Genomic DNA, 26050 nt, shown 5'->3' on the forward strand with positions numbered 1-26050 from the left:
GAAAAGAATAAAGACGAGACAAGCGCACGTGGTGCCATACTTGCACAAGTTGTCACACAATCTAAAGATATTTCGAATAGACATAACACTAATTTGCGTTTCAGTGCCCCGTGTAAGCTCTCCTTGATATGCAATCGCATGAACAAGCGCGAAAGGTCCCTGCGCATTACCAATAATAAATCCCGTTTCACTGACTGCAGGCGCAACGTTATCAGTTACCGCTGAGCTGTAGAAAAACGTGTATAGGTCAAACGGGAGTGTTTCAATGAAAGAGCTCGTCAGTACAGCAGTAACCTACAGAGTGACTATGGGAGTCATTTAGCAGGACATTGTAACAAGTGTCCCTGCACTCCCATATTTGAAAAAAAACAAAATTCATAGGGAAAGGAAAAGGTAAGAGGGAAAGGAAAATAGAGGCTTACTACATTATAAAAAAGAAATTTGTAAGCGCTCCCTCTCTTACCTTGTCGGGTAAAGAAACAGCTTTTTGGGATGAAAGATTATGATGTTGCCGATTTGCAGATGTTCTTGCGATTGGTGTACGCATGCCAATGCGGAAAAGAAAGGTATAAAATGGCTAGAGAATCTCAAATACACTTCGAGTTCGCAGTCAGCGCTTGTCTGTGGTATTTATTTCCTTGTGTCCCTGTTTTATTCGCGCTGTTTAACCTCCATTTTAAATAAACTATAGAAACGGAGCAAAATACTACCATGCTGCGGCTGTACCCTAATGGTTTATGATAATAAAAAGGCAACGAATTGCATTTTTAGATTAACTGAGCGAAGTAAACGAAATAAATTAACGTGTCAACCTATGAAAGAAACATCAATATATTATTCTAAGGTTGTCATTGTACCGAGTTGCACACTTGATTAAAAGAATATACCTTCTACCAACTTTTGCTTCTCCGCGTAAACTTGTAAGAGTGCTTACGTCACCAAGAATATTTTAATAAAGATACCTTGGTCAAACCTCACGCACAAAATCACCAAGAAAACAAATTTTTATTAATTAGAATCAGCGATGGACACTTTTCGGACCTCCTGCGTTCCGCGAGGAATGACCCTATAGCGTACTGAATGTCGTCTAGTATGATTCATAGTGTTTGAAAGCGCTCGTCCATGTCTCTTCTTTTGTCTGTTTGGCGCTATAGTACTTCAGTAACATGCATCAACTAGCCAAACAAAAAGTTCTGCCCCCTCCCCCCTTCAGGAAAGAAACGTGTATAATGTCTCAGATCTTGCGGACACATGCTTGGCCAATTGCACGACGTTGCAACTGCAGTAACGCAGACGACGCTGACGGTGTCGCAGGGTCCTCTCGCTTTATTATCCGCGTGGCATGTTTCCGTCAGCTGAAATGTCATCACATTAGAGAAGCCGCACTTACAGGCATTCGTAGACGAAAAGACGGTTGCAGTGCTTTCGGAACCAGCCATCGCAGGCGACCGCAAATGCGCTGTGGCCCACTGCCGCCCGCGGCGTTCCCAGTCTCCTCAGCATCATAAAAAAATAATAGGCGCCACCTAGGCACTTGAAATTCTTGTCTATAGCGAAATCTACAAAAACCAGCGTGCCATGCCTGTCAAATAAACTGTGTTAACATTTTCAAAATAATATCAGCTCATGATTGTTGCACGCACGCGCGCTATAAGCAGGCTTGCGCTTCTGCTGCGTGCAGGCTCTAGGTGTGAACCGCAAACAAACTGGGATACATAGCACAAAAATGACACGGACAAGCAGGAACACAGGACGAGCGCTATCACTCGTCCTGTGTTCCTGCTTGTCCCTGTGTCATTTTTCCCGTATGTATCGCAGTTTGTATGTGTCCTACCAAAACACCCACACTTCTTCCCTGCTAAAGTGAACACCAAGCCTCATGTTATCCGAGAGACTAGGCGCCGACTAAGGGTTCCCGTCGGTCTCGTACACCTGATCACGCGAGACCTTTCTGTCCAGCTGCCTTGCGTCGCACCAACATGTCCTACCCGTGCACGCTTAAAACTGCGTCCGAAGAGTTGAAGCGTAACGCTTGCCATCGCTGTGCTTCACTTTAGGACTAAACAGCCACTATCTTTAATGTAGCGCTGCTTTCTCCCAGTTGCGTTTACGATTTGGAATGCGTAACTATTCTTATTTGGTGCCCACGTGACAGCCCTAGGGTAGCACTACAGTATTAGCAATTAAAGCCACCGAAACACAAAGACTGTTGCATTTATTAAAATTATGTACAGGACTGCACTGACAAATGTGCCCAGCTGTACGTGATGAAACTGAGCTCCATGTGGTTGGCTGAACGTATACTTGGCAACGTGAAAGCGGTGAGAGCAACGTGGCTAAAAACTGAAAGAAAGTGCCCGCTTCGTGATCGCCGCCGGCACTGATCACTTGGGGTAGAACTCGGAGATGGGGAGGCGGGTGACCTCGGAGATCCAGTCGAGGTACTTGGCGACGCGCATGTAGACGCCTGGGACGTCCGGTGTGCCGCAGTCGATGCCCCAGGCGACCAGGCCGGCCAAGTGGTAGCGGCCGTCCGCAGCGTAGCACGACAGGGGCCCGCCGCCGTCGCCCTGCGCAGCCAGCCCAGCAATATGACGCACCTGCTAAAGGTCTCCGTATGCGAGATTTGGCGTAGCACAGTATAATGGACGGGCTCATTCAATTCACTTTCAATATCGAAGTGTTGGCGACCGCGGAAAAAGCATTTGCATGCTTTCACGTGGCCGGCGCTCCCTTATAACAAGCAGTGGCAGAGCATAAGGTCAGTAAAACATGAACCAGCGCGATGTGCTACATACTGATATGATTCATTATTGATTGAGCTTATGTTATTACTGCTAATCTGCATCGCCAACCCGCATTAAGTGTATAGTTGAAATGAGTTCCGAAACTCTTCAGCGTGCGAGCACCAGTATTACACATTTGCTCGCCAAGGTGCTCCGAAATATCCCGAGCAGCTAAAATGAGCGTCTTCGTCGAACATTAAACAATGACACGGCACAATTTTGCATGCAGCACGTTCAAACATTTGTGTAACCCGGGCGATTATGTTACCACAGCAGCAGCAAAGCACCGCTGACAACTTTGTTGAACTCCGGCCAGAAAACGTCGTAGTACGCAGAGAGAGAGAGAGAGAGAGAGAGAGAGAGGAACCTTAGGTGTAGGATGTCTACAGTCGGTCACTCAAGTCTGGGCACTCAAGTCTGGTAGTGAAAAAGCGCTCAAACTGCTTTCTGGGCTATTGAAGTGTGAGGCCAGGCTCCCAAGACCTTCACTTCCGTAAATGGCCTGTCTTCCAGTCTGTTCAAGGCACACTAGAGAGTCTCACGTTGATTATCGAAGCGGAAACAGTGGCACAGAAGATGACTGATCGTCTCTTTACACTTGCACTTAGCGCACATTGGTGAATCCGCCATTCTAATACGATAGCTGCAGGAGTTGGTGAATACTACTCCTACCCACAGCCGACACAGCAGTGTTGTGTCACTTCGTGAAAGGTTCGCTGGTAATTTAAGTTTCAGTGATGGGTCGAGGCTGTATAAACGACACTTAGAGTTCTATGGTGTATAGCAGTAACTTAGCGTGATGGTACGAGCGAAACTGCGAAGCTCTCGTGCAGCGTCGACTCTCGATAAAAGCAAAAGCATTGTCGGTGAGCCAGCCTGGGCACGTCGGGCAGCGTCATCGGCGAGGTGATTAGCAACGACGCCACAATGTACCGGCAGCCACTGAAATATGATATCATGCCCTCGTTCAGAAGCGCAATGGCAGGTTTCATTTATTTGTTACACCAGCTGTTCATAATTGCCACGTCGTAAACTTCGCAAGCTCTGGAGGGCTGCTTTCGAATCACAAAATATTGCCTATTTGTTAGGCGGTTCTTTTTCAGTGAATTCAACAGCAGCGTGAAGGCGGCCACTTCGGAACCTGCAGATGTTACGTGTGAAGTCTTCAAATTGATGACGCCCAATTGAGATTTTAGAACAATGGCGCCCGTACAATTTTCCGAGACGGAACCATGCGCGCTAACATGGATTCGGTTAGTGTATGAACAATGCAGAAGTTCCAATGTGATCGGCTTGAGAGCCGCAGTGGTCAGGCTAGCTTTCTTCACTATTCCTGGCACAGCAAGGTACGCAGGAAGCTTTTTCAAGCACCACATAGGGGATGGCGTTCTTGTGGCGGGTGAGTACCTCAAAGACAAACATTGCCGGTTATCCGCAATTGATCAGGAGAACGCTGCCTTGGGTCTTTTCTCAGGCAAGCGAGCGAGATGGTGGTCAGGGACTCTGGATATACGGTGAACATGCACCCGGAGTGCGTCGATAGCTAATAATAATAATAATAATATTTGGGGTTTTACGTGCCAAAACCACTTTCTGATTATGAGGCACGCCGTAGTGGAGGACTCCGGAAATTTTGACCACCTGGGGTTCTTTAACATGCACCTGAATCTAAGCACATGGGTGTTTTCGCATTTCGCCTCCATCGAAATGCGGCCGCCGTGGCCGGGATTCGATCCCGCGACCTCGTGCTCAGCAGCCCAACACCATAGCCACTGAGCAACCACGGCGGGTACATGCGTCGATAGCTATATAGGTCATTATTAGTACGCAATTTGATCTCATGGTTGTGCATCTGCTAGGCCGAAATGCTAACACCATATTAGGCAGGTTCTCAGTGTGAGACGTCGATGCAGATACCTGACTAAGGAGATATACCGTATGTTTCAGCGACCGCAAAATTTTGTTTTAAATTGCCCTTGGAAGTTACCGCAATTCTAGTCCATGCGCTGGTCTACGCGAAGAAGCGGGCATTACTTAGAGAAACAATTGAAGTGTATCATTGACTAATTAAGGTTAACTAATTACTTTGTGGCACATATTGCAATTTACAAATTCTAGCCGTACAAATGCATGGCGTTCCAGTTACTTCCGTGCTTGAATGCATAAAACGAGGTTTTGTTAAGAAACTAAGTGGAGAGACAGCGAGTTTTTTAAGGCAAGTTTGAAGGCGCATATCTCGTGAATGGTGTCACCCTCAATTATTTTTATGTAGATATGCCTTGAAGTCCTGTAATTTGTAAATTGTAATATGTGCCATAAGGTAATTAGTTAAAAACTCCGTTAGTGAATGTTCGTTATTTAGTCGCCGATGCAATTAAATCTTTTGTGCAAATAATGTAACGCGTTTGTGTTGTCTGCTCCTCACTTTGTCCTTGTTTTTGCGCGCTTGACCGTGATCTGAAGCGAATGCGCAACGTCGACCATGGACGAAGAAGGAACACACATACACAGGGCGCCTTCCCTTCAGATCATGCTTAACCAACACGCCCTACTATCCATCCTAACGCTTGACGGTGATGTGCTATGTGTAACCAACCAGCCCAAAAGTCTACGCTCTTGAAATAATGTTTGCCTTTCGATTTTAAGGTTTTCGCTGAAACGCGCTGTATAATAAAAGTATGCGTGTCGATAGAATAGTGGCAATAAGAAGTGTTATTTCGCATATCTGAATCTAAGCATTCAATACACGTTGTATCATATACAGGTTCTGGAGGATTGGTCAAGAATACGTGCAGTGGCCGTACATTGAGTTGCCACGCATTACAGAGAACAGAGAAGCAACCACTGGCATTACGTTGTTGGTCAAAATTGACCTTTGTATCAACCAGAGTATCTGGTGGCGCAATCTAGAATACCTGGAACCAAGGGAGAGGTTGAACATCCGCTATTTTATTGACAGGTATGTGTTCGTTCGGGATGTCTGTGGGCCGTCATTAAAGGTAGAGGTTTTATTTCGTGACTTATTGTTTCATTATGTAATATGCGCCGACTCACAGCAGTTGGTCGACTAGACTGTATTACTAGGCTCACCGCACAAAGACAGAAATAGACGCCAACAATGATTTGCACTTAAAGAACTGCTACGCACGATTGCTGTTGAGCGGGGCAAGTAAGCGCAGGACAGGTGTGCGAGCAGAAGGGAAAGAAAAACTCAGCATTGCCCTCAAGCAATCGGGTCGAAAATCAATCGGTGATGGAATTCTCGCCCATCGCAGCAAAAATTGATTGGCAGGCTAATTGGTTCATGGCCACGGAAAAAAAACTCACTGCCCTTCCACTCTGTCAAGAAGGATGCCCAGCGAACCTGTGCATCTCAGCCCCCTTATTGGCGAACTGCACCTCCGCCGCGGGTCGGCACGGTATCGCGCAATCTTCGGGATCGACCCACGTATGGGGAGTGTTTACGCCTGCGTCTCCGCCGCGTGTCGACCAGGTGTTGCACTGTCTTCGGGATCGGCCCACGTATGGGGAGTGCTTAACGCCTGCGTCCCCTCCACCGCGTGTTGACTAGGTGTTGCACCGTCTTCGGGATCGGCCCACGTATGAGGAGTGCTTAACGCCTGCGTCCCCTCCACCGCGTGTTGACTAGGTGTTGCACCGTCTTCGGGATCGGCCCACGTATGGGGAGTGCTTAACGCCTGCGTCCCCTCCACCGCGTGTTGACTAGGTGTTGCACCGTCTTCGGGATCGGCCCACGTATGGGGAGTGCTTAACGCCTGCGTCCCCTCCACCGCGTGTTGACTAGGTGTTGCACCGTCTTCGGGATCGGCCCACGTATGGGGAGTGCTTAACGCCTGCGTCCCCTCCACCGCGTGTTGACTAGGTGCTGCACCGTCTTCGGGATCGGCCCACGTATGGGGAGTGCTTAACGCCTGCGTCCCCTCCACCGCGTGTTGACTAGGTGTTGCACCGTCTTCGGGATCGGCCCACGTATGGGGAGTGCTTAACGCCTGCGTCCCCTCCACCGCGTGTTGACTAGGTGTTGCACCGTCTTCGGGATCGGCCCACGTATGGGGAGTGCTTAACGCCTGCGTCCCCTCCACCGCGTGTTGACTAGGTGTTGCACCGTCTTCGGGATCGGCCCACGTATGGGGAGTGCTTAACGCCTGCGTCCCCTCCGCCGCGTGTCGACCAGGTGTTGCACTGTCTTCGGGATCGGCCCACATATGGCATGAAAATGACATGGGATGACCACACAAATTACGTAGCATCTAAACTGTCCCGTGTCATCGTATCAATTTACACTCATAAGCACCTCGTCCCTATAAAAGTGAAATTGTTGCTTCAAAATTCATTGTTCTGTTCCCATCTAAATTGTTGTCATTTGGTATGGGGGTAAACATCTATCACGAATCTACGAAAATGACACGTTCAGCAGAAGAGAATGCTCAGAATAATATACAAGGTAGCATATGACCACCCATCTAAACCGCTCTTTGTGAGACAACATAATGCCGATTCATGATCTGTAAGCGTACCGCCTTATCTCTATATACATTACCGAGGCCAAAAGCAACGTCTCGTTCATTGCACAACTGGCATCACTGCAGAAAAGGAATTTCACGTACGCAACCAGAAACACTGATATTTGGTACATACGTTCATTCAGAACAGGTTGCGGACAACATGCTCAGAAACACTCTTCCATATCTCTTAAACCTGTGCCAACATTACAATTTAAATCTCCAACGCACCCGGCCAAAAGATTTGCGTAATTTTGTTTCAGTTATACGCAAGAGGGCGGCACTTTGCTTTAAATGTACGACATGCTATTATGCACATCGCCTTCTTTTTTTTGGAATTGTACATTTGCGTAAAAATTGTAATTTTTTTGTGCATTGTGATATTCCTTTTTTTTCTGTACGCATACGCTTGTACTGTTTGCTTTTTTTCTAAACATCATGTATTGTATCGGAGAGGCGAGAGCCCGTCAAGCTGGATATCTAGCTTTTTCTCTCCCCCTCCCACATCCTCGACATGGAAAATAAAGGCATTATTATTATTATTATTACTATTACTATTGCGAGTTCTTAAAGCCTGCTTCATCTCCACCGCGTGTCGGCCAGGTGTTGCACTATCTTTGGGATCGGCCCACGTATGGAGAGTGCTTAACGCCTGCTTCATGGTAACAATAAAATTCAAACAGCGCTAGACGACAGCACCAGAAAGAGGAGGACACAAACACGGCGCTGCCTCCTACTGTTTCTGGTCCTGTCGTCTAGCACTGTTTGAATTTTATTGTTACCATGGAACACCAACTAGCCCAATCCGCTGCCTGCCTGCTTCATCTCCGCCGCCTGTCGGCCAGGTGTTGCACTATCTTCGGCATCGGTCCCCGTATGGGGAGCACTTAACGCCTGCTTCACCTCCGCCGCGTGTCGGCCAGGTATTGCACTATCTTCGGGATTCTCTTCTACACGCGGACTGGATAGTGCGGAAAGTAGCCCTTGCAGCATCTCTGTAATATAGAGGTCGAATACCCGACGCACAAGAAGGAGCGCAGAGACCCTGCGTTGTCCGCGATTGTGATGACGTGCGTTTTATTATACAGAGCGATATGGCATCACTAAAGAAAAAACAAAGGCGCAGATTACACAGGAGGCATTCCACTCAGAAAGCCGTAGAAAAATTATTTTATGTGTTAGGGAATGGCGCTCTTTCTCTCCTGCTTCATCCGTTGATTTTACCTTAGCGCCACAAATCCTTCTCAATCTATACTAGTTATTTTGGTTTTTCTGTTAATTCAGCTACGTCACAAATACAGTGGTCAGGTATCAGCCAACTTTGCTACGGCACCCACTTGACACAGCCGAATATGAGCTTGACAGCTTGAGGATGACTGTATGACGACGACGCAGAGACGAATATGGAAAGATGAAGAAGGAATCACATCGATGGAACGACAAAGGTGATGTCACCACGACGGCAAGCAGACAATAAGATGACGAACCTGAAATGATGACGTTGGTATAATTACAACAGCAACATGTCAGTGGCATGACGACGGGCCGACGACGAGTGCGTGAGGATGACTATCAGGAAGACTGTACGACGACGATGCAATGACCACAACGGCAGGACAAGGAATGCATGACGACGACCGCTTGAAGATGACACGATGACTACAATAACATATCAACGAAGGCATGATCACGATTGAAAGGCAACAGCATGATTACGATAGAAGCGAGAAGAAATGACGTCGATGGAACAACGAAGGAGAGAGAGAGAGAGAAGGATGCATAGAAAGGCAGGGAGGCTAACTAGAGGCAGTTCCGCTGGCTACCCTGCACGGAGAGAAGGATTAAGAGGATAGAATAGAGAGTGGAAGGGGGAGGAGGTGTGAAAGCAAAGGCATGTCGACGATGGGACGACATTAATGAATAGCTGACGATGGTAGGACGTGACGAAGGCGGGAAGGTGAGACTCGAATGAAAAAAAACCTAATGACGATGGAACGACTACCATGTTACGAGGACGACGTGTGACGACGAATTCATGACAATATAAAGAAGAGTTTCATGACAACACAATGAGGACAATGCATTAAAAATTTAAATTATGGATTTTTACGTGCCAAAACCACTTTCTGGTTATGAGGCACACCGTAGTGGAGGACTTCGGAAATTTCGACCACCTGGGGTTCTTTAACGTGCACCTAAGTCTAAGTACACGGGTGTTTTCGCATTTCGCCCCCATCGAAATGCGGCCGCCGTGGCCGGGATTCGATCCCGCGAACTCGTGCTCAGCAGCCTAACACCATAGCCACTGAGCAACCACGGCGGATAAGAGGACAATGGGATAGCTACGAAAATATGACGACAACGGAGTGACGACGACGGTATCACAACAAATACATGACAACTGTATGAAGACGATGGCATGACGACGTCGGCATGAAGAGTGTCGGATGACAATGCTGGAACGGAAAAAAATGCAATGACCACGTCGACATCACCACCATGAGCACGTACTTCGTGGCCCGAGGTATCCGAGAGCTTGGACCAATGTGTCGGCGTAAAATTCGTGACAAGGACAGCATGACAAGAATCGAGGGCATGATCAGAGATCGTTGTTCGAAACGCGCGTTCAGTTGTGTTCACTTTCACCTCACGCGATTGGACTAGGCCGCGCTGGGTCGTCAGCCGTGCTCGGTGGCGACTGGGCGCCGCCTAGACAAATCGCGGCAAGTGAAACTGAATGCACACTGAACGCACCCTGTGAAAAGATCTGCGATGGAGCACCAGATGACGAAGCTTTAATAAAGGCCATGTAACGACCATGAGCATATGCCTTGAGGCCCAAGCTGGTAATGAACTTGGACGCCTAGTTTGGCACAGACAGACGCACTCTAAATACCCCTGAAGTAAGCAAAGAACTCTAATCGCATTTTAAAAATGCGGTAGGATTTCTCCGATGCTGGACGAAATCGAACTCTTGACATTGGCAGTGGGCATGCGAAGCCCATCTAAAAAGAGCGCTAACCATGTGATTTATTTTCATCGTACAGGCTCTGCTCCTGCCATTTCGCGGAGCAATATCGATGCCGGAAGTTTCGCCATTGAAGACAAGATTTCACTGCCTACCACCCACAAGCATAAGAGCCACATAGAATGAACAGTGTTTTGTAACGTCGTCAGACAGCAACAGTATAAAGGTGAAGGTCTCGTCAGTGGCACGGTGAAGCGCACCGACCAAGATCGCGAACAATGAGATTTGTTTGCATCGCACGGATTAGTTACCCCTATATATACTCTGTGCGTAGCGTCCGTAGGACATAAGTAAGTATAATATGGTTAGAATTGAACATGCTCTCAGGAACGAAGGAAGCCTGGGGTCCGGTAGCGGCATGGCGAACGGCTGTCTGAACTTTGCTTGCTTCATCTTGCAGATCTCTGCTTGCGTAGGCCGCCACAATCCGGAGCACTGCTTTTTTTCCGTTTGTCGACTGTATGGTATTCCGGCACACCTGAACTTGGATTCCACTTTCAACGGCACGTGTAATTTCGTATCACATGAGAACCTGATTATCGACAACGACGGGCTTCATTGGTGCTGGTCAAACAGGGGATGGCAGACTACTGCTGGAACGCTCACATGGTCACAGGACGATATAAAGCCAGACTCGCTGCTTCTGCTCTTCAATGGGCCCGGTAGCGGCATCGCGAATGGCTGTCTGAACTTTGCTTGCTTCATCTTGCAGGTAAGCAATAGACACCGTGTACATTGCTTCAGAAGTGACGATCATTGTTTGCTGCTGCTGCCAGATCCAGAGTGCCTTTTGTGTACATTTTTTGTTTGTTGCATTCCTTGAGAATCTAGCTTATTATGTCGGGTGATGTAGAGGCAAACCCTGGCCCTGACAAAAACGGAACGTATGCTCACGGAACTGCCAGAGGGGCAAACACGAATAAGCAAAGATTTAGTAATTCTGACCGCTAAAATTGATGCACTTGAATATAGGATCTTGAAGATAGAAGCGTGGGCGTCGGCCACTGCTAACGTCGATCACCGTGTGCATACTTTAGAAGAAACAGTCGACGACCTTAGAAAAGCCGTCAAACTACTGGACAGAAAAAAAATGACGATTTAGAAAACCGATCACGTCAGAACTTAATCTATGGCCTGCCTGAGCCATCGGCTAAATCCTCTGAGCAACTACTTGCCACTGTGCTGAAGCTCTTTTCCACGAAATTGAATATATAATGCAACTGTGTTGAGGGCTGTCACAGGCTCGGCGCACAAAAATTGGGGAAGACCTATAATACTTAAGGTGCTTAATTTCAGAGTGAAGACCTCGATACTAAGGAATGCTGTTACATAAAAAGGGTCAGAGGGTTTTATCATAGGGCTCATATCAGGATTTTTCCTTCTGTGCGCCAGACTCGCAAAACGTTGTGGGATAATTCAGTCGAGCTTAGGAAGAAGGCGAACAAGGTTCAACTGAGCTTCGACACGCTGATAGTAGACAGCGTCCGCTACTCGTGGGATGACACTAGCAAGTCGCTTATCAAAACTTCCAGCTACGTACCCACTAGCAGCACAGAGTGTCTTCGTGATAGACAACCTTTTGAATATAAATGCACGCACCCTATTGAACAAGCTAGCTCACTTCAATTGGCTAATTGACTGCCACCAACCACCTTGATCTGTGTCAGTGAGACCTGGATAAACGACTCCTTCACGGAACTAAAAAAATTAAAATATGGGGTTTTACGTGCCAAAACCACTTTCTGATTATGAGGCACGCCGTACTGGAGGACTCCGGAAATTTTGACCACCTGGGGTTCTTTAATGTGCACCTAAATCTAAATACAATGTGTTTACAATGTGTACAAATCTAATGTGTTTTCGCATTTTCCGTCATGGAACTAAAGAATACATTGTCGCGCCAAAAAAGGAAAATAGAAACGTGGGAAGGAACGAAGAGCACGAGACGACAGATTGAGCGCTGAACTTCAACTGATTTTATTCTACGCAGTTATGACGTTGAGGTGGCGCACGTGCCCGTATGTAAGCTGAGGCAAGCGCTCGTCGGTGGTAAGGACAGGCTTCCGAGAGAATCGTTTCCCGGCGTGGTATATTTGATACCCTGCGCAGATTGCGACTACGCATACATCGGTGAATCGGGCAACTTCAAACAGAGACTGAGACAGCATCAGAAAGATGTCGAAAAGAAGCGTACAGTGTCGAATGCCCTTGCCGAGCACGCGGATGCAACGGGCCACAATATCGACTGGGATCGCTCGAGAATTATCGGCCACGAAAGAAACCAAAAATCGCGTCTGTATCTGGAATCACTGGAGATACAAAAAACACGTCACACGCTTAATCGAAATGAGGGAACCCTCCCCCCGTCATACACGCGCTGCTTACGTCACGTTCTAAAGCATACATAAGCTTCCATGAACCTTACGTCATCCCATTGTGAACAAGGCTTCCGTAGCGAAGCCGAAACGTCTTTTAGATTTTTTCATTTTTAGCACTTGTATGTTGGTCGGTGTCCTTCGTTTTACTTCTTCAAAAGAAAAAAAAACGTCAGTTGCTTTAGTGCTGATGACGGCAAGTCCGACTTTTTCTGAAGTCCTGGGATTGCAAGAGTTACTTGAGTACGGCGCACACACCAAGGAGGAATGGAAGGTCTTGCCGCAGGTGTGTAACTTGACCTTGACCTGAGAGAAGCACGGTGCGCGAAGACAGTCGCACTGAATGTCGTGTGGGGCCTATCTACTGGGAGACTTGCGAGGTGGTGGGTAGAGGTCCGGGCGAAGTGTTATGTGCTACGCATTGTTTCAATGCTAATGCGCGTTCTAAGAGTGGAATCTTGAGCGACTGCAATAACTTCAGTCGTTGACGCACTCCGCTGTAGACCAAGGCATATCTTGAGCGATTCGCCTTGGATGCTTTGGATTATATTCAGGTTTGTTCTGCAGGTGTTGGACATGACCGGTAGGCTGTACCGCAGGAATCCAGTAAAGAGGACCCTGCACAGTTGCAGCATAGATTGTATTGGCACTCCCCAAGCCTTTCCTGCTAGGAACTTAAACATATGACAAATTCCTGTCAGGCGTTTTCTCACATAATTTACATGAGGGGTCCAGGAGAGATTTCTGTCAATGGCCACCCCCAAAAATATGCGACTCATGCTGTACGAGATCAATTGTCCGTTGACAGATATCACGTGTGGAGACATTGATTTCCTGGTAAATGCCACCCCTGCAGACTTTTCATGATATATCAACTCCTTGTTCTCGAAAGTAGGATGATGTTAAAGTGGCTGCCTTCTGTAGCCGCGCGCGAAGCTGCAGTCGCGTCACAGGCGATGTCCAAATGCAAATGTCGTCGGCATAGATGGAGAGCCTAACAGTGCATGGCAGGATGTCGGAGAGCACAATGAGTGTTAGGCTGAATTGCGCTGGGCTCGGTACTCCGCCCTGAGGCACCCGACGGTTATTGTGATGCTGAGAGGTCGGGCCATCCTCGGTAACTACGTAAAAGGATCTCTTATGTAGATAGTTACTTATCCAGAAATAGACCTCGCCGCCAAGTCCTACTCCCTCTAACGCGTTAACAATTGCTTCGTGCGTTACGTTATCGTACGCTCCCTTGAGATCCAGAAACAGGGCAACAGATAGTCTTTTGCAGGACTTCTGGTGCTCGACGTAAGTAACCAAGTTGATAACGTTGTCAACTGAACAGCGGCCACGCGTGAAACCGGCCACTGCATCTGAATGAATGAATTTGTTGTTTTATGGCGCAAGGGCCAATTATGACCAAAGAGCGCCAGGTCTGTGATGATGGGTTTACGGTGGGTGGTTGAATTCCGTAAGTTATTGTGACGTAGCTGTAAAGGAGCCAAAAAGCGATCTCTGTAAAATGCATAAAAGCTATACGTAATAAAATTATGGCAGTGACTAATGAGTACTAATAGGAACACAAAAGATACACAGTGATACAATGATCATATTTTAAAATACTTGAAAGCAAACGTTTGCAAGACGCATTACTGCCTAACAGAGCCCTTAAAACGGAAAGGCCTGAAGGCATGCGCTGTACAAAAATATCGCAGCGGCATCCTCTTGAGAGAGGATGTGCTACAAATTCATAGGCCAACAACAGGCAAGGCAACATCGTTTAAGAAAATTAGGACTGCTCTGGTGTCAAACAACGGTTCTGTACCAAGAAACATCACAGAATGAAGGGGGATGTGCTGCCGGTATGCTAGCGGAAAGTTTCTTTCTCTGTTTCGGCTTGCCGACACTCCAGGAGGGCGTGGAGGACGGTGAGAATTTCACCGCATCTACCGCAGCATGGTGGTTCATTTCCAGTTAGCAAGAAACTATGTGTGGCATATGTGTGTCCTATTCTCATAGAACAGAATTCTGTTCATCGTGTTTTCGTTGCGGAGGGCCAATTACCCAGTTTTGGTTTAATCAAGTGAAGCTTATATGTTTCGTCATCCCATAAGCGCTGCCAGTGGCTTCTGAGTCTTTCAGATGAAAGGCTTTAAGTCTAAGGCAGGTAGTGCAGTAGCAGAATGGATATATTGTGAAGCAATCGATGTGGCAATTTGGTCAGCCAGCATAATACCCTCAATGCCCCTATGTCCAGGCACCCAGCATATTATGACTTGCTGCTGAGACATGTACGATGTGCAAATAACGGAATAAAGCTCGGTAAGTACAGGGTTTCGATGATTACGGAGGAACATTGGGGCTTTTACGACGCTTAGAGAGTCGGTGTATATAATGGGTTTGTGCAACTTTGCTTTCTTGATTTGTTTTACAGCAGATAGAATTGCATAAGCTTCCGTGGTGAATATGCTTGTTTCCGGATGCAGTCCATCGGACTCGGAGAAGGATGGTCTGATTGCAGCATAAAACACGCCGGCATGCGATTTAGAAGCGTCAGTGTAAAACTATGCACGAGTAGTTCGATTGAAGTTCGAAGAAGTGAATTCGAATATGTGCCTCTGGGGCGTGTTTCGTCACCCCTACGAATGATGTATCGCATTCCATGGGCTTCCACTGCCATGGCGACCATGGCTTAGCTTGGACCATCAGGTTTTGCTGAAGAATTGTAACTTGCATTTCCTCAGCAAGCTTACTAATGTTCTCTTGCTGCAGGTCGATTATTAAAGAGCATTGCAATGCCACGTCGGTAATGCTTGCATAAGAGTGATGGTCGCAGTTTGCGTTCACCTTTAGAAAGTACATGAAACTGGACTATAACTTCTGAAGATGAAGCGACCACTCATTAGCTTCAGCGTAGAGACTCTCTACAGGACTTGTCCTGAAGGCACCCGACGCCAAGCGGATACCTAAGTGGTGAACAAGGTCAAGCATCTTCAAGGCGCTTGGACTTGCAGATTGATATACTATGGTCCCATAGTCTAAGCGTGCGCGTGTAAGACTTTTGTAGACGTTCAACAGACACTTCCTGTCCCCGCCTTATGTTGTATGTGATAAAAGTTTAAGAATGTTCATCGTTTTTCGACATTTCTCTTTTAGATGCTTTAAGTGGAGAATGAAGGTCAGTTTTGCATCTAATATGACTCCTAAAAATTTGTGTTGTGTGACAACTTGTATGTGCTGTCCATGTAGTTCTATATTGGGCTCTGCAAGTAGGCCTCTTTTTCGTGTGAAAAGGGCACATGAGCTTTTAACAGGATTCAGTTTAAAGCCGTTTTCTTCTGCCCATTCACACACTTTGTTCAAGCCAAGCTGGACATGTCGCTCACAAATAGAAAGGTTGCATGACTTGAAACCTAATTGTACGTCATCTACGTATACCGAATAGAACATGCTCTGCGGTGTAGATAAGAGCAAGCAATTCATTTTGATTATAAAAAAGGTACGCCTCCTTGCGGCACCCCAGTTTCGTGTGTAAATGGCCTGGATAGAGCATTGCCCAACCTAACGCGAAATGTACGGTTTGATAGGTAACTTGCAATTACACTAAGCCCATTCCCTCGAATACCCATTTCTGAGAGGTCTCGCAAAATCCCATATCTCCAAGTCGTGTCATGCCTTTTCCAGGTCTAGAAAAACAGAAAGAAAGAACTGCTTATGGATAAAGGCGTCGCGAATGACTGTCTCAATGCGCACGAGCTGGTCAGTAGTCGACCCTCCCTCTCTGAAGCCGCACTGATAAGGGTCGAGCATTTTATTCGATTCACGGAAATGTAAAAGACGACGACTTATTTTCTCTAAGAGTTTGCATAAGCAACTTGTCAGTGCTATTGGACGGTAACTTGAAACGTCGGATGGGTCCTTGCCTTGTTTCAAGACCGGTACTGCGATAGCTTCTTTCCATGAGGATGGGAGGTATCCACCAGCCCAAACAGAGTTAAGTGCCAGAAGTGTCATCTGTGTGTCAGTGTGTAAGTGTAATCATGTCATACATGATTGTCAAGTCCAGGTGCAGAGCTCATACACGAGCTCAACGCAGCTCTAAGCTCGGCAATATTAGAAGGACAGTTGTATGGTAGATTCGGTCTGCAGTTACGGTTTATTGACTTAAGTTCTGCTATTTGCTTATAATTAAGGAATGTTTGTGAATAGTTTATGGACCTTGATACACGCACAAAATGTAATCCAAGGGCATCGGCCTGGTTTTCCAAGGTATTTCCTCACTCATCAATCAAAGGTAATGGGTTGATCTGCTGCGCTTTTAGCCTTCTCAGCCCATCCCATACTTTAGCCTCCTGGGTATAGCAATTTATGCCTGAGAGAAACCTCTCCCAGCTTGCTCTTCTAGCCTGCCGTCTCGTGCGCCGTCATTGTGACTTGATGTGTTTAAATGCGATGCGATTTTCCGCTCTAGGATACTGGCGCAATCTGCCCCATGCCTTATTTTGTCTTTTTTGTGCATCCCTGCAGCCTTCATTCCACCAAGGAACTCGTTTTTTTAGACGACTGACCATTTGCTTGTTGAACGAGCTTTTCAGCTGCATCAATAATAAAGGCGGTAAATATGCTACAGCATTATGTATGCTAAAATCGCGTATAAAATCTTGTGATAAGTAAGTAGATTCCTTAAAACTCTTCCAATCAGCGGAGTCAAGTTTCCAATGAGGTACCTGTGGGCGAATCTCGTGTAGTGTAAGTAAGCTTAAAGTTATTGAAAAGTGGTCGCTCCCGAATGGATTTTCTATAACATTCCAGTCTAAGTAAGAAAAAAATCCAAGCGCTAAATCTCTCGAGGAGTATGAATTAGGCGAAACGCACCTACTATAATATTTCGCATATTAAATAGGCACATAACGGACGTAACAAGAAAGGATTCGATCAGTCGACCCCTCGAATCATTCCTGGAATCTCCCCGGAGACTTATGAGTAAAGTCCCCGACAATAAGAAAAGGTCAGGAAGTTGATTAATAAGTTCGCAGAATTCTATTTTGCTGATGTGATAGCTTGGAGGTATGTAAATTGAGCAGACGGCTACTAATTTATTAAAAAGAATTGCTGGAACTGCATCCATCTCGAGGGACGTCCGAAGTGGCAAGTGTTGGCAAGCAATAGTTTTGTTGACTATTATGGCTACACCGCCGGATGAGGTGTTCACCTCGTCACGATCTTTACGAAAGATAGTGTGCGACCGGAGAAAATTTGTGTAGCTTTTAAGTGCGTTTCCTGAACACACAGTACTTTTGGATTAAGTTTGTGTAGAAGTTCGGTTACGTCATCGAGATTGTGGATGAGTCCTCTCACATTCCATTGCATAATTTGTGTATCGACTTTGATAGAGTTGGACACTGTTCTGGAAAGGTTAGTTCACGGGCCCATTGCAGGAGCCGTGACGAGAGTTTTGTCTCTTTTGGAGCGATCGAGAGAGCCTCGCCACTCCTTAGGCGCTGGTGGCGCCGTCCTGCTGGTGGTTGTGTCCATCGCCTCATGCGAGGCGCTGGACACGCGCTCTTCCGAGCACTTTGTTTGACGTGAAGGCTTCGGCACGTTGGACGAGACCTTCGAGGCGACCTGCCCGGAGGTGGATGGCCCCTTCTGGGGTGACGGAGCAGCGCTACCTGCAACCACCACGGGGGCAGGTGCCCTAACTGCCGACTCACTGCTTGTGGGTCGGACAGCCACCGGAAGCCGTTTTGTCACTGCCCCCTGACGCGTCACATCGGCAAAGCTGCTCTTAGGCAGGTATGACACCCGCCTACGTGCCTCCTTGAAAGATATGTTTTCTTTGAGTGTCACAATTTCTTTTTCTCTTTTCCAAGACGGGCAGGACCGCGAGTATGCGGCATGCTCGCCCTCACAGTTGACACAATGTGGAGTGTTCTGGCACGTTTCGGAGGAATGTTCATTGTCACTGCAATTGGCACATGTCATCCGGCCTCGACAGTTCTGTGAACTGTGGCCGAACCTTTGGCACCTAAAGCATCTAAGAAGATTGGGCACGTATGGCATAACATCAATGAATACATTGTTGCGCCAACAAAGGAAAATAAAGACTTGGGAAGGAAGAGTACGAAACGACGTACTCTTCCTTCCCAAGTCTTTATTTTCCTTTTTTTTGGCGCAACAATGTATTCACTAGATCCCAACCAACTCGCCCAGCAACAAGGCTTAACACCAAGTTTGATATAGCCGGCCTCGATGAACTGGGAAGGACACTTGAGCCGAAGGTGAGTATCAGGTGTTTCGTCTTGATCTCTTTATTATCTCGCCTCATCTTAATTCGTTTAACATTTATGACATTCTGTTCACTGAAGCCCTCCAAGAGTTCAGCTTCAGTGAGCTCCAGCAAGTCATCGTCCGAAACAACGCCGCGGGTGGTGTCGATAGTACGGTGCGGGGTTACTGTTACTTGGGTCGCCCAAAATGACAAGTTTCGGCAATTTCTTATATTGCTTCTGATCGTGGAGCTCCAAAAGGAGATCACCACTTGCCATTCTCGACGCCTTAAAGTCTGTTCCAAAAACTTCAGTCAAAGACTTGGAAACAAGGAACGGTGACATGTTTCGCACTTGGCGTCCAGAAAACTGAAAGACCTCTCCGGTGCACCCTCGTTTCTGAGGGCGATCAGGGAGCTTAGGAAAAGCATTTTCCATAGATACAGTTGGGTTATCGGCCGCCATGCCAACCACCCACCATCGAGCCCAACATGGGGACGTGACAGAAGTTACTGCTAGAGAAACCCTGCCAACGCCAGCCGTACAACGCTGCTGTAACCAAATACAGCATAACCGACGCTGGCTAGCCACACAAGGTTAACCCTTGCCACCAGGAAACTAGGAAGTGAGGAGAAGTGAAAAGAAGACGGGAAAGATGAAAAAGGTGAGAGAGAAAGACGAAGATTGGAGAGGGGGACAGGAAAAGGCGATTGCCGATTTCCCTCGGGTGGATCAGTCCGGGGGTACCGTCTACGTGAAGCAGAAGACAAAGAGGTGTGTTGTCTCTGCCGGGGGGCCTTAAAGGTCCGAAAACCAGGCATCGGCTCCACCCCCAGCATCCCCCCTTCCCCGGACGCGGTTATGCCGCGCACGGCTACACGCGGGAGGGTCCAACCCTCACGTGCTCGGGTACATGTCGCAACACACCAAACGCCTCCTGATGCAGACGTCCCTGCGGGGGTCCACAGCATTTGGATATACGTGGTAATGTTCGAGGTACCATTCTAGCCGTGCTAGAGCCATCCTCTCTATTAGTTTTGCGGTGCAAATGGCATGAGAAATTGGTCGGTATGATGCAATGTCTACAGGCGACTTGCCAGGCTTGAGCAGTGGAATTAGGTGACTGGTCTTCCATTCCTGGGAAACCATACCTGTCTGCCAGGAGTGGTTGAACAAGAGCAGCAGCACTTTCCGAACCTCTTCGCCAAGATCACACCGGGCATGGTAGGTTATACCATCAGGTCCTGATGAAGATGCACGCTTGCACAAGGCCAGTGCAGCTTCGAGTTCATCCATGGAGAAAGGACTGTCCATGCGGGGGTCGCGTGAAATCGGCGAGTGGTGGAGCGTTGATGTTCCAGCGGAACTAGTTTTGCCAGCGATCCTTCTGCAGAAAGCATTAGCGACGTCAATCTCGCTACATTGTTGGTCAACGGCCAAAGACATAAAATGGTGGCACTGCTGAGGGGTTTCACGGACACCATGAAGAGTTGTCCATATGTGAGGCAGAGGTTTTCGTGGATCCAAAGACTCGCAGAATGGCTTCCATCTTTGCCATGCAAGTTGGTCCATGCGACGCTGAATTTTCTTTTGAGTTCTTCAGGCCAACCTCAATTCATGCACAGACATTGTGCGCCTGTATCTTGGCTCTGCACGGCGCCGAATTGCACGAAGCTTCTCCAGCTCAATGACACGCTCGGCCCATGTATATATTCTCGGAAACGAATGTGTGGCAGCATCTAGGGCACACTTCAGTTAGTTAAATGGGGTTTAATGGCGCAAAAGCAGCTAAGGCTATGCTGCGCCAAACATGAGGTGTTTTAAAATCCACTTTGTGAAGGAAAAGGCTGTGTTAGTAATCTATATTTTATGTAAAAATCCAGTGTCGTGTAGATATTTACGGACGTCACATAATGGGACTAGCGGATCATCACCTAAAATCAGAGCACGGCGTAAAGGTATGTGTAGTTGATATAATTTGTGCAAAAGTGTTCGTCTGTGTGTTTCAGTCTGCGTACATGTGAGTAATATGTGCATAACTGTTAGTGGCTGTTGACATTTCTCGCATGTTGGTGTGTCTTCTTTCGTAAGTAATTGTGCGTGAGGTGTGTGTGCCCAATGCGTAGTCGGCATAAAACTACTTCGATGAACCGCTTCTGATGATAGCATGACTTCCACTCGCGAACTATGGGTTTCGTGAGATGTAGCTTGTTGTCGGCACAACGGTCCCATTCGCGTTGCCATTTTACCGTGAAGGCTTTTCTAATTGCACGGATGCTATCATTATATGGGAGTTTCGTGTTTGTAATATCTTTGTGCGCTGCCATCAATGCACATCTATCAGCTGCTTCATTACCTGGTATCCCAACATGGCTTGGGACCCAGCAGAAACGAATTGACCTCCCATATTCGTTAAGCACCAACATGTTTAAGATGTCTCCTATCAGGGGTTCACACTCAGATTTCAACTGTAGAGCCTTCAGTGAGCCTAAAGAGTCAGTGTATATGACTGCATGTTTGTGTTTATCAGTTATAATCTTTTTAACAACACCCCAGATAGCGTAAACTTCAGCCATGAAAACAGAAGCGTGTTGTGGTAATCGAATACTTGTTTCCCAATTTTCCGCTACAGCCCCCACACCCACGTGAGCTTTTGTTTTAGAGCCATCAGTGTAATATTGCATGTTATTTTGATATTTGTCCTGAAGTGCACGGAATTCTTGTGTAATGTGTTCGTGTGGGATGTCTCTTTTCTTTAGATGTGTTAACGTCCAATCACATAAGTGTGAAATCGTACCACGGGGCCAACCGCTGTGGTTTCTTGGCAACCTGGAGGACTTCGTGGGGAATGTCATAATCCCGACAGTATTGCTCATACCGCAGGACAAGTGGCTTAATCGTGTTCGGTTTATTTGTGTAGTGTAAGCGTGTGTTGCAATGTGTGAGGATGTTGTAGCAGATGTGTTGGGGTGATGACTGAATTCTGAGTACGTACGAAAAAGTGAGGAATGCTCTGCGCTGCTGTAAGGAGGGTTCATTACACTCGACGTGTAAACTTGGAATAGGTGATGTTCGGTAGGCACCACTTGCCAGTCGCAGTCCTAGGTTATGTACCGGATGCAGTCGTTGGATGTAGGACTGTCTGGCTGAGCCGTAAACAACGGAGCCGTAGTCTAAAAGGCTACGCACAAGAGACCGGTAAACACGTATAAGGCACGTTCGGTCAGAACCCCAGTGCTTTTGAGACAAAATTTTAAGGATATTTAGAGCTTTATTTGCTTTAACCTTTAGTGCTTTTATGTGAGTTAGGAAGTTAAGTTTGGTGTCAAAGGTTACTCCTAAAAACTTATGGTCTTGTTTCACCGGCAGTATGGTGTCGTTCAATTTTAAGACTGGATCGCTGTGTAGCCCTCGTTTCTGAGAGAACACAACAGTAACTGTTTTTTGCGTGGAGAAGCGGAAACCATTTTTGTTAGCCCATTGTGTAAGTTTGTTTATTGTCATTTGAAGCTGCCTTTCACAGGTTGTCAAATTTGAAGCACGGCAAGCCACTTGGATATCGTCTACGTAAACGGAGTGCATAAGAGACGACGGTATATTCTTATTAACTGAATTCATCTTTACTATAAACAGCGTCGTGCTGAGAACACAGCCTTGCGGAACGCCATTTTCCTGCGTAAATGTATTAGAATGAACTGTACCCAGACGTACCTGAAATGTTCTATTAGACATGAAATAAGTTAGGCATTGAAGCATTTTACCACGGATGCCGAGGTCAGCCAAGTCTCTTAAAATTCCATATCTCCATGTGGTATCATAGGCTTTTTCTAAATCGAAGAAAACTGCAAGACAGTGTTTGTGTAAAAATGCTTGTCGGATTTCATGTTCAAGACGGACAAGATGGTCAGTAGCTGAACAACCCTTTCTATATCCACACTGGTGAGGGTCTATGAGGTTTCTTGATTCCAAAATAAATGAGAGTCTGATATTGATAATGCTTTCATATGATTTTGCCGAACAGCTCGTGAGGGCAATGGGTCTGTAGCTGCTTGCGGATGTTGGTGATTTACCGGCTTTTAGAAATGGAACTACTATAGCTTTTTTCCACTCTTCGGGCATTATACGTGATTCCCAGATTATGTTGAAAAATTTAAGGAGAGCTTCTACAGATGCCTGGGATAGATGAGCCAGCATGGCGTAGTGAATACGGTCATGTCCTGGCGCTGTGTTTTTTCCTGCAGAAAGGACTGTTTACTTCTTGTTGTGTGAGGGGGGAATTGTACGGTTCGTTTGATGCCGCAGTACTGGGCAGCCTTTGTTTTCAGCAGACTGTTTGTACTGCAAGAATTCCTTTGTATAATTTGGTGAACTGGATACACCACGGAAATGTTCGCCAAGTATATCTGCCTGTTCTTTTATTGTTGTCTGTGTGTCTGGACTTGTAAGTAACGGTATTGTGTAAGATGAGTAATCTCCCCGAAACTTTCCTACCTGTTCCCACATGCGCTTAAACCTGACTGAACTGCTTATGGACGATACGTATTTTTTCCACGATGATTTTTCTGCCTGCCTTCTGATAAATCGTGCTTTGGCTTTGGCCTGCTTAAAGCGTAAGAGGTTGGTGTAGATGGGGTGTCTTTGTAACATACCCCAGGCCCTATTTTGAAGCTTTTTTGCTTCTGTGCACTCGGGAGTCCACCAGGGGTAGATTGTTTTTGTGCAGATGGTTGGATGTTTGTGGTATTGACTTTTCTGCCGCTGAAATTAAAACCGCAGTGACCTTTTCATTGATTTCATTTACACTGAGTTCGTTTGAAAAGACTTCTTCGAGATTTACGTGTTTAAAAAAAAGCGGCCAGTCGGCAAGATGTATTTTCCAGCGACGTGGCTTGGAGTTTAGTGTAGGTAATGGGGATGTTAGCTTGATAAAAGCCGGCACATGATCACTTCCATATGAATTGTCGAGGACTTCCCACTTAAAATCACTAAAGACAGGTGGTGAGCAGAAGGCTAAATCGAGACAACTAAATTTGCGTGAGCTTGGTGAAAAATACGTTGGTGAACCCGAGTTTAAAAGACATATGCTGTTAGACAAAATAAAATCTTCGATTACTTGCCCTCTTTGGTTGGTTCTATCGCTGCCCCAGAGGGTACAATGGGCATTAAAATCTCCTAAAACAAAAGGCTCCGGTAACTGGTGTATTAGATTTTCCAATTGTCTAGTAGTAAAATGTGTGTGGGGTGGTATGTAAAGTGAACAGATGGTGATGGTTTTATGGGATAGAACGGTGACGGCAACAGCCTCGAAAGAGGTATTCAGCTGAACATTTCGTGTAGGGGTGCCGCCCTGGACGACTATGGCGACTGCTCCTGACAGACGACTAGAGTGTTCGCGGTCCTTTCGGACAACGGTAAAACCTTTAAGGATTTGACTGTTCTTGGGGTCTAGGTTTGTTTCTCGAAGGCAGAATGCCACTGGTGAAAACCTATTTATTGTGTCTTTTATGCCACCTAAATTATGTAGCAGACCTCTACAGTTCCAATGGATGATGAAAGCCATTGTCAAACAATTAGAACTATTCACTTATATGTGTGTGTTTTAGAAGTTTATAGGTGACATGTAATGATAAGATAGCTAGTCTAAAGGGCGGTAACTGTTCAGGTTACCTGACCCTTTGATGAAGCAGTTACGAGATGTTTGTCTTTTTTAGTGCGCTCCAGGGAGCGCTGGTCCTTTGGCGTCGACGACGCCGTGGTTTTTGGGTCGATCTCCATAGCCTTCTCCGAGGCGCTGGAGGATCGAACGAGGGTCTGAGACCGTGAGACGCTCGTCAAGGGCCTCGGAGTTCGATTAAGTCTTGGGCCCTGCGTCACAGCAGTCTGGGGGCCCGCCTTAGCTGACGATGGCGCAGCACTGGCCGCTGCCACCAAGGGGGCGCATGGAGGTACTACGGGTCCACTAGCTGTGACCCCTGTAGACCCCTCGAACCGATGTGGTGGTGCCCCCTGTCGCGCCACACTGGCATAGCTCATTTGAGGTAGGTGAGATAGTTTCTTTCTGGCTTCATAGAAGGAGATTTTCTCTTTTACTGGGAGTGCAATTATTTCTTTCTCTTTCCGCCAAAGGGGACAAGATCGTGAATAAGCAGCATGATCTCCTTTGCAGTTTGCGCAACGCGGAGGAGCATTGCAGTTGTCCGAAGGGTGATCATTGGCACTACAATTTGCGTATGTTGCCTTTCCTCTACATGATTGTGATGCATGCCCGAACTTTTGGCACTTGAAGCACCATCTTGGGTTAGGCATGTATGGCCTCACGTTGATTTTTACATACCCTGCTTCGAGTGAACTGGGAAGAATGCTTGTGCCAAAAGTAAGTATCACATGTTTGGTTGGGATTTGTTCGTCGTTTCTCCTGGTTGTTATTCTCTGCACTTTGATTACGTTTTGCTCTTGGAAACCCTCGAGCAGTTCTTCGTCGCTTAAGTTAAGGAAATCTTCTTCGGAGATCACGCCCCTGCATGTATTTAGTGATCGATGTGGTGAGATCGTTACTTTGATGTCGCCAATACTGGTGAGATCGGACATCTTTTCCAATTGTTGTTTCTTTTTATGTTCCAGGAGAATGTCTCCACTTGTCATTTTAGAGGCTTTGTAGTCTTCTCCAATTTTTTCTTTGAGGCATTTTGCCACTAAGAAGGGGGAGAGTTGTCGCATTGGGGTGGTTCCTTCGCTGTGCATGACATGGTAACGCAGAAATGTCTCTGGATTTACATTGAATGTGAAATCGAAAGGTACTTCGGTGGGACCTCGTTTCGAAGGCCGATCTGGAAGGCGGGGGAAAGGTTCTGCCATAACATGGTTTCAAATTTCGGCGGCGGTGGTAGCCACCCACCACCGAGCCCACGAAGGGGACGCTGCAGGTTCCGAAAATCTGCAGGCGCCAGCTTTACACCGCCACTATAACCTAATGAATATAGCCAAGGCAGGATACATTACACACGGTTAACCCTTGCCGCCAGGAAATGCGGAAGTGATAAGAAGTGAAGAGAAGACAGCAAAGATGTAAAAGTGGGAGAGA

At 46.8% G+C, this 26050-nt stretch overlaps 1 protein-coding gene across 1 annotated transcript in view; it reads right to left on the reverse strand.

The window, feature by feature from the left end:
• Nucleotides 1-2196: 2196 nt before the first annotated feature.
• LOC135896655 (phenoloxidase-activating factor 2-like) overlaps nt 2197-26050 on the reverse strand; it is a 101814-nt gene continuing 77960 nt past the window's right edge. The window contains exon 7 of the mRNA XM_065425135.2: nt 2197-2570. Coding sequence (XP_065281207.1) covers nt 2385-2570 — 186 coding nt within the window. The 3' untranslated portion in view covers nt 2197-2384. The remainder of the gene's footprint in view (nt 2571-26050) is intronic.

Source organism: Dermacentor albipictus, chromosome 8, assembly GCF_038994185.2.
Source record: "Dermacentor albipictus isolate Rhodes 1998 colony chromosome 8, USDA_Dalb.pri_finalv2, whole genome shotgun sequence".
NCBI lineage: Eukaryota > Metazoa > Arthropoda > Arachnida > Ixodida > Ixodidae > Dermacentor > Dermacentor albipictus.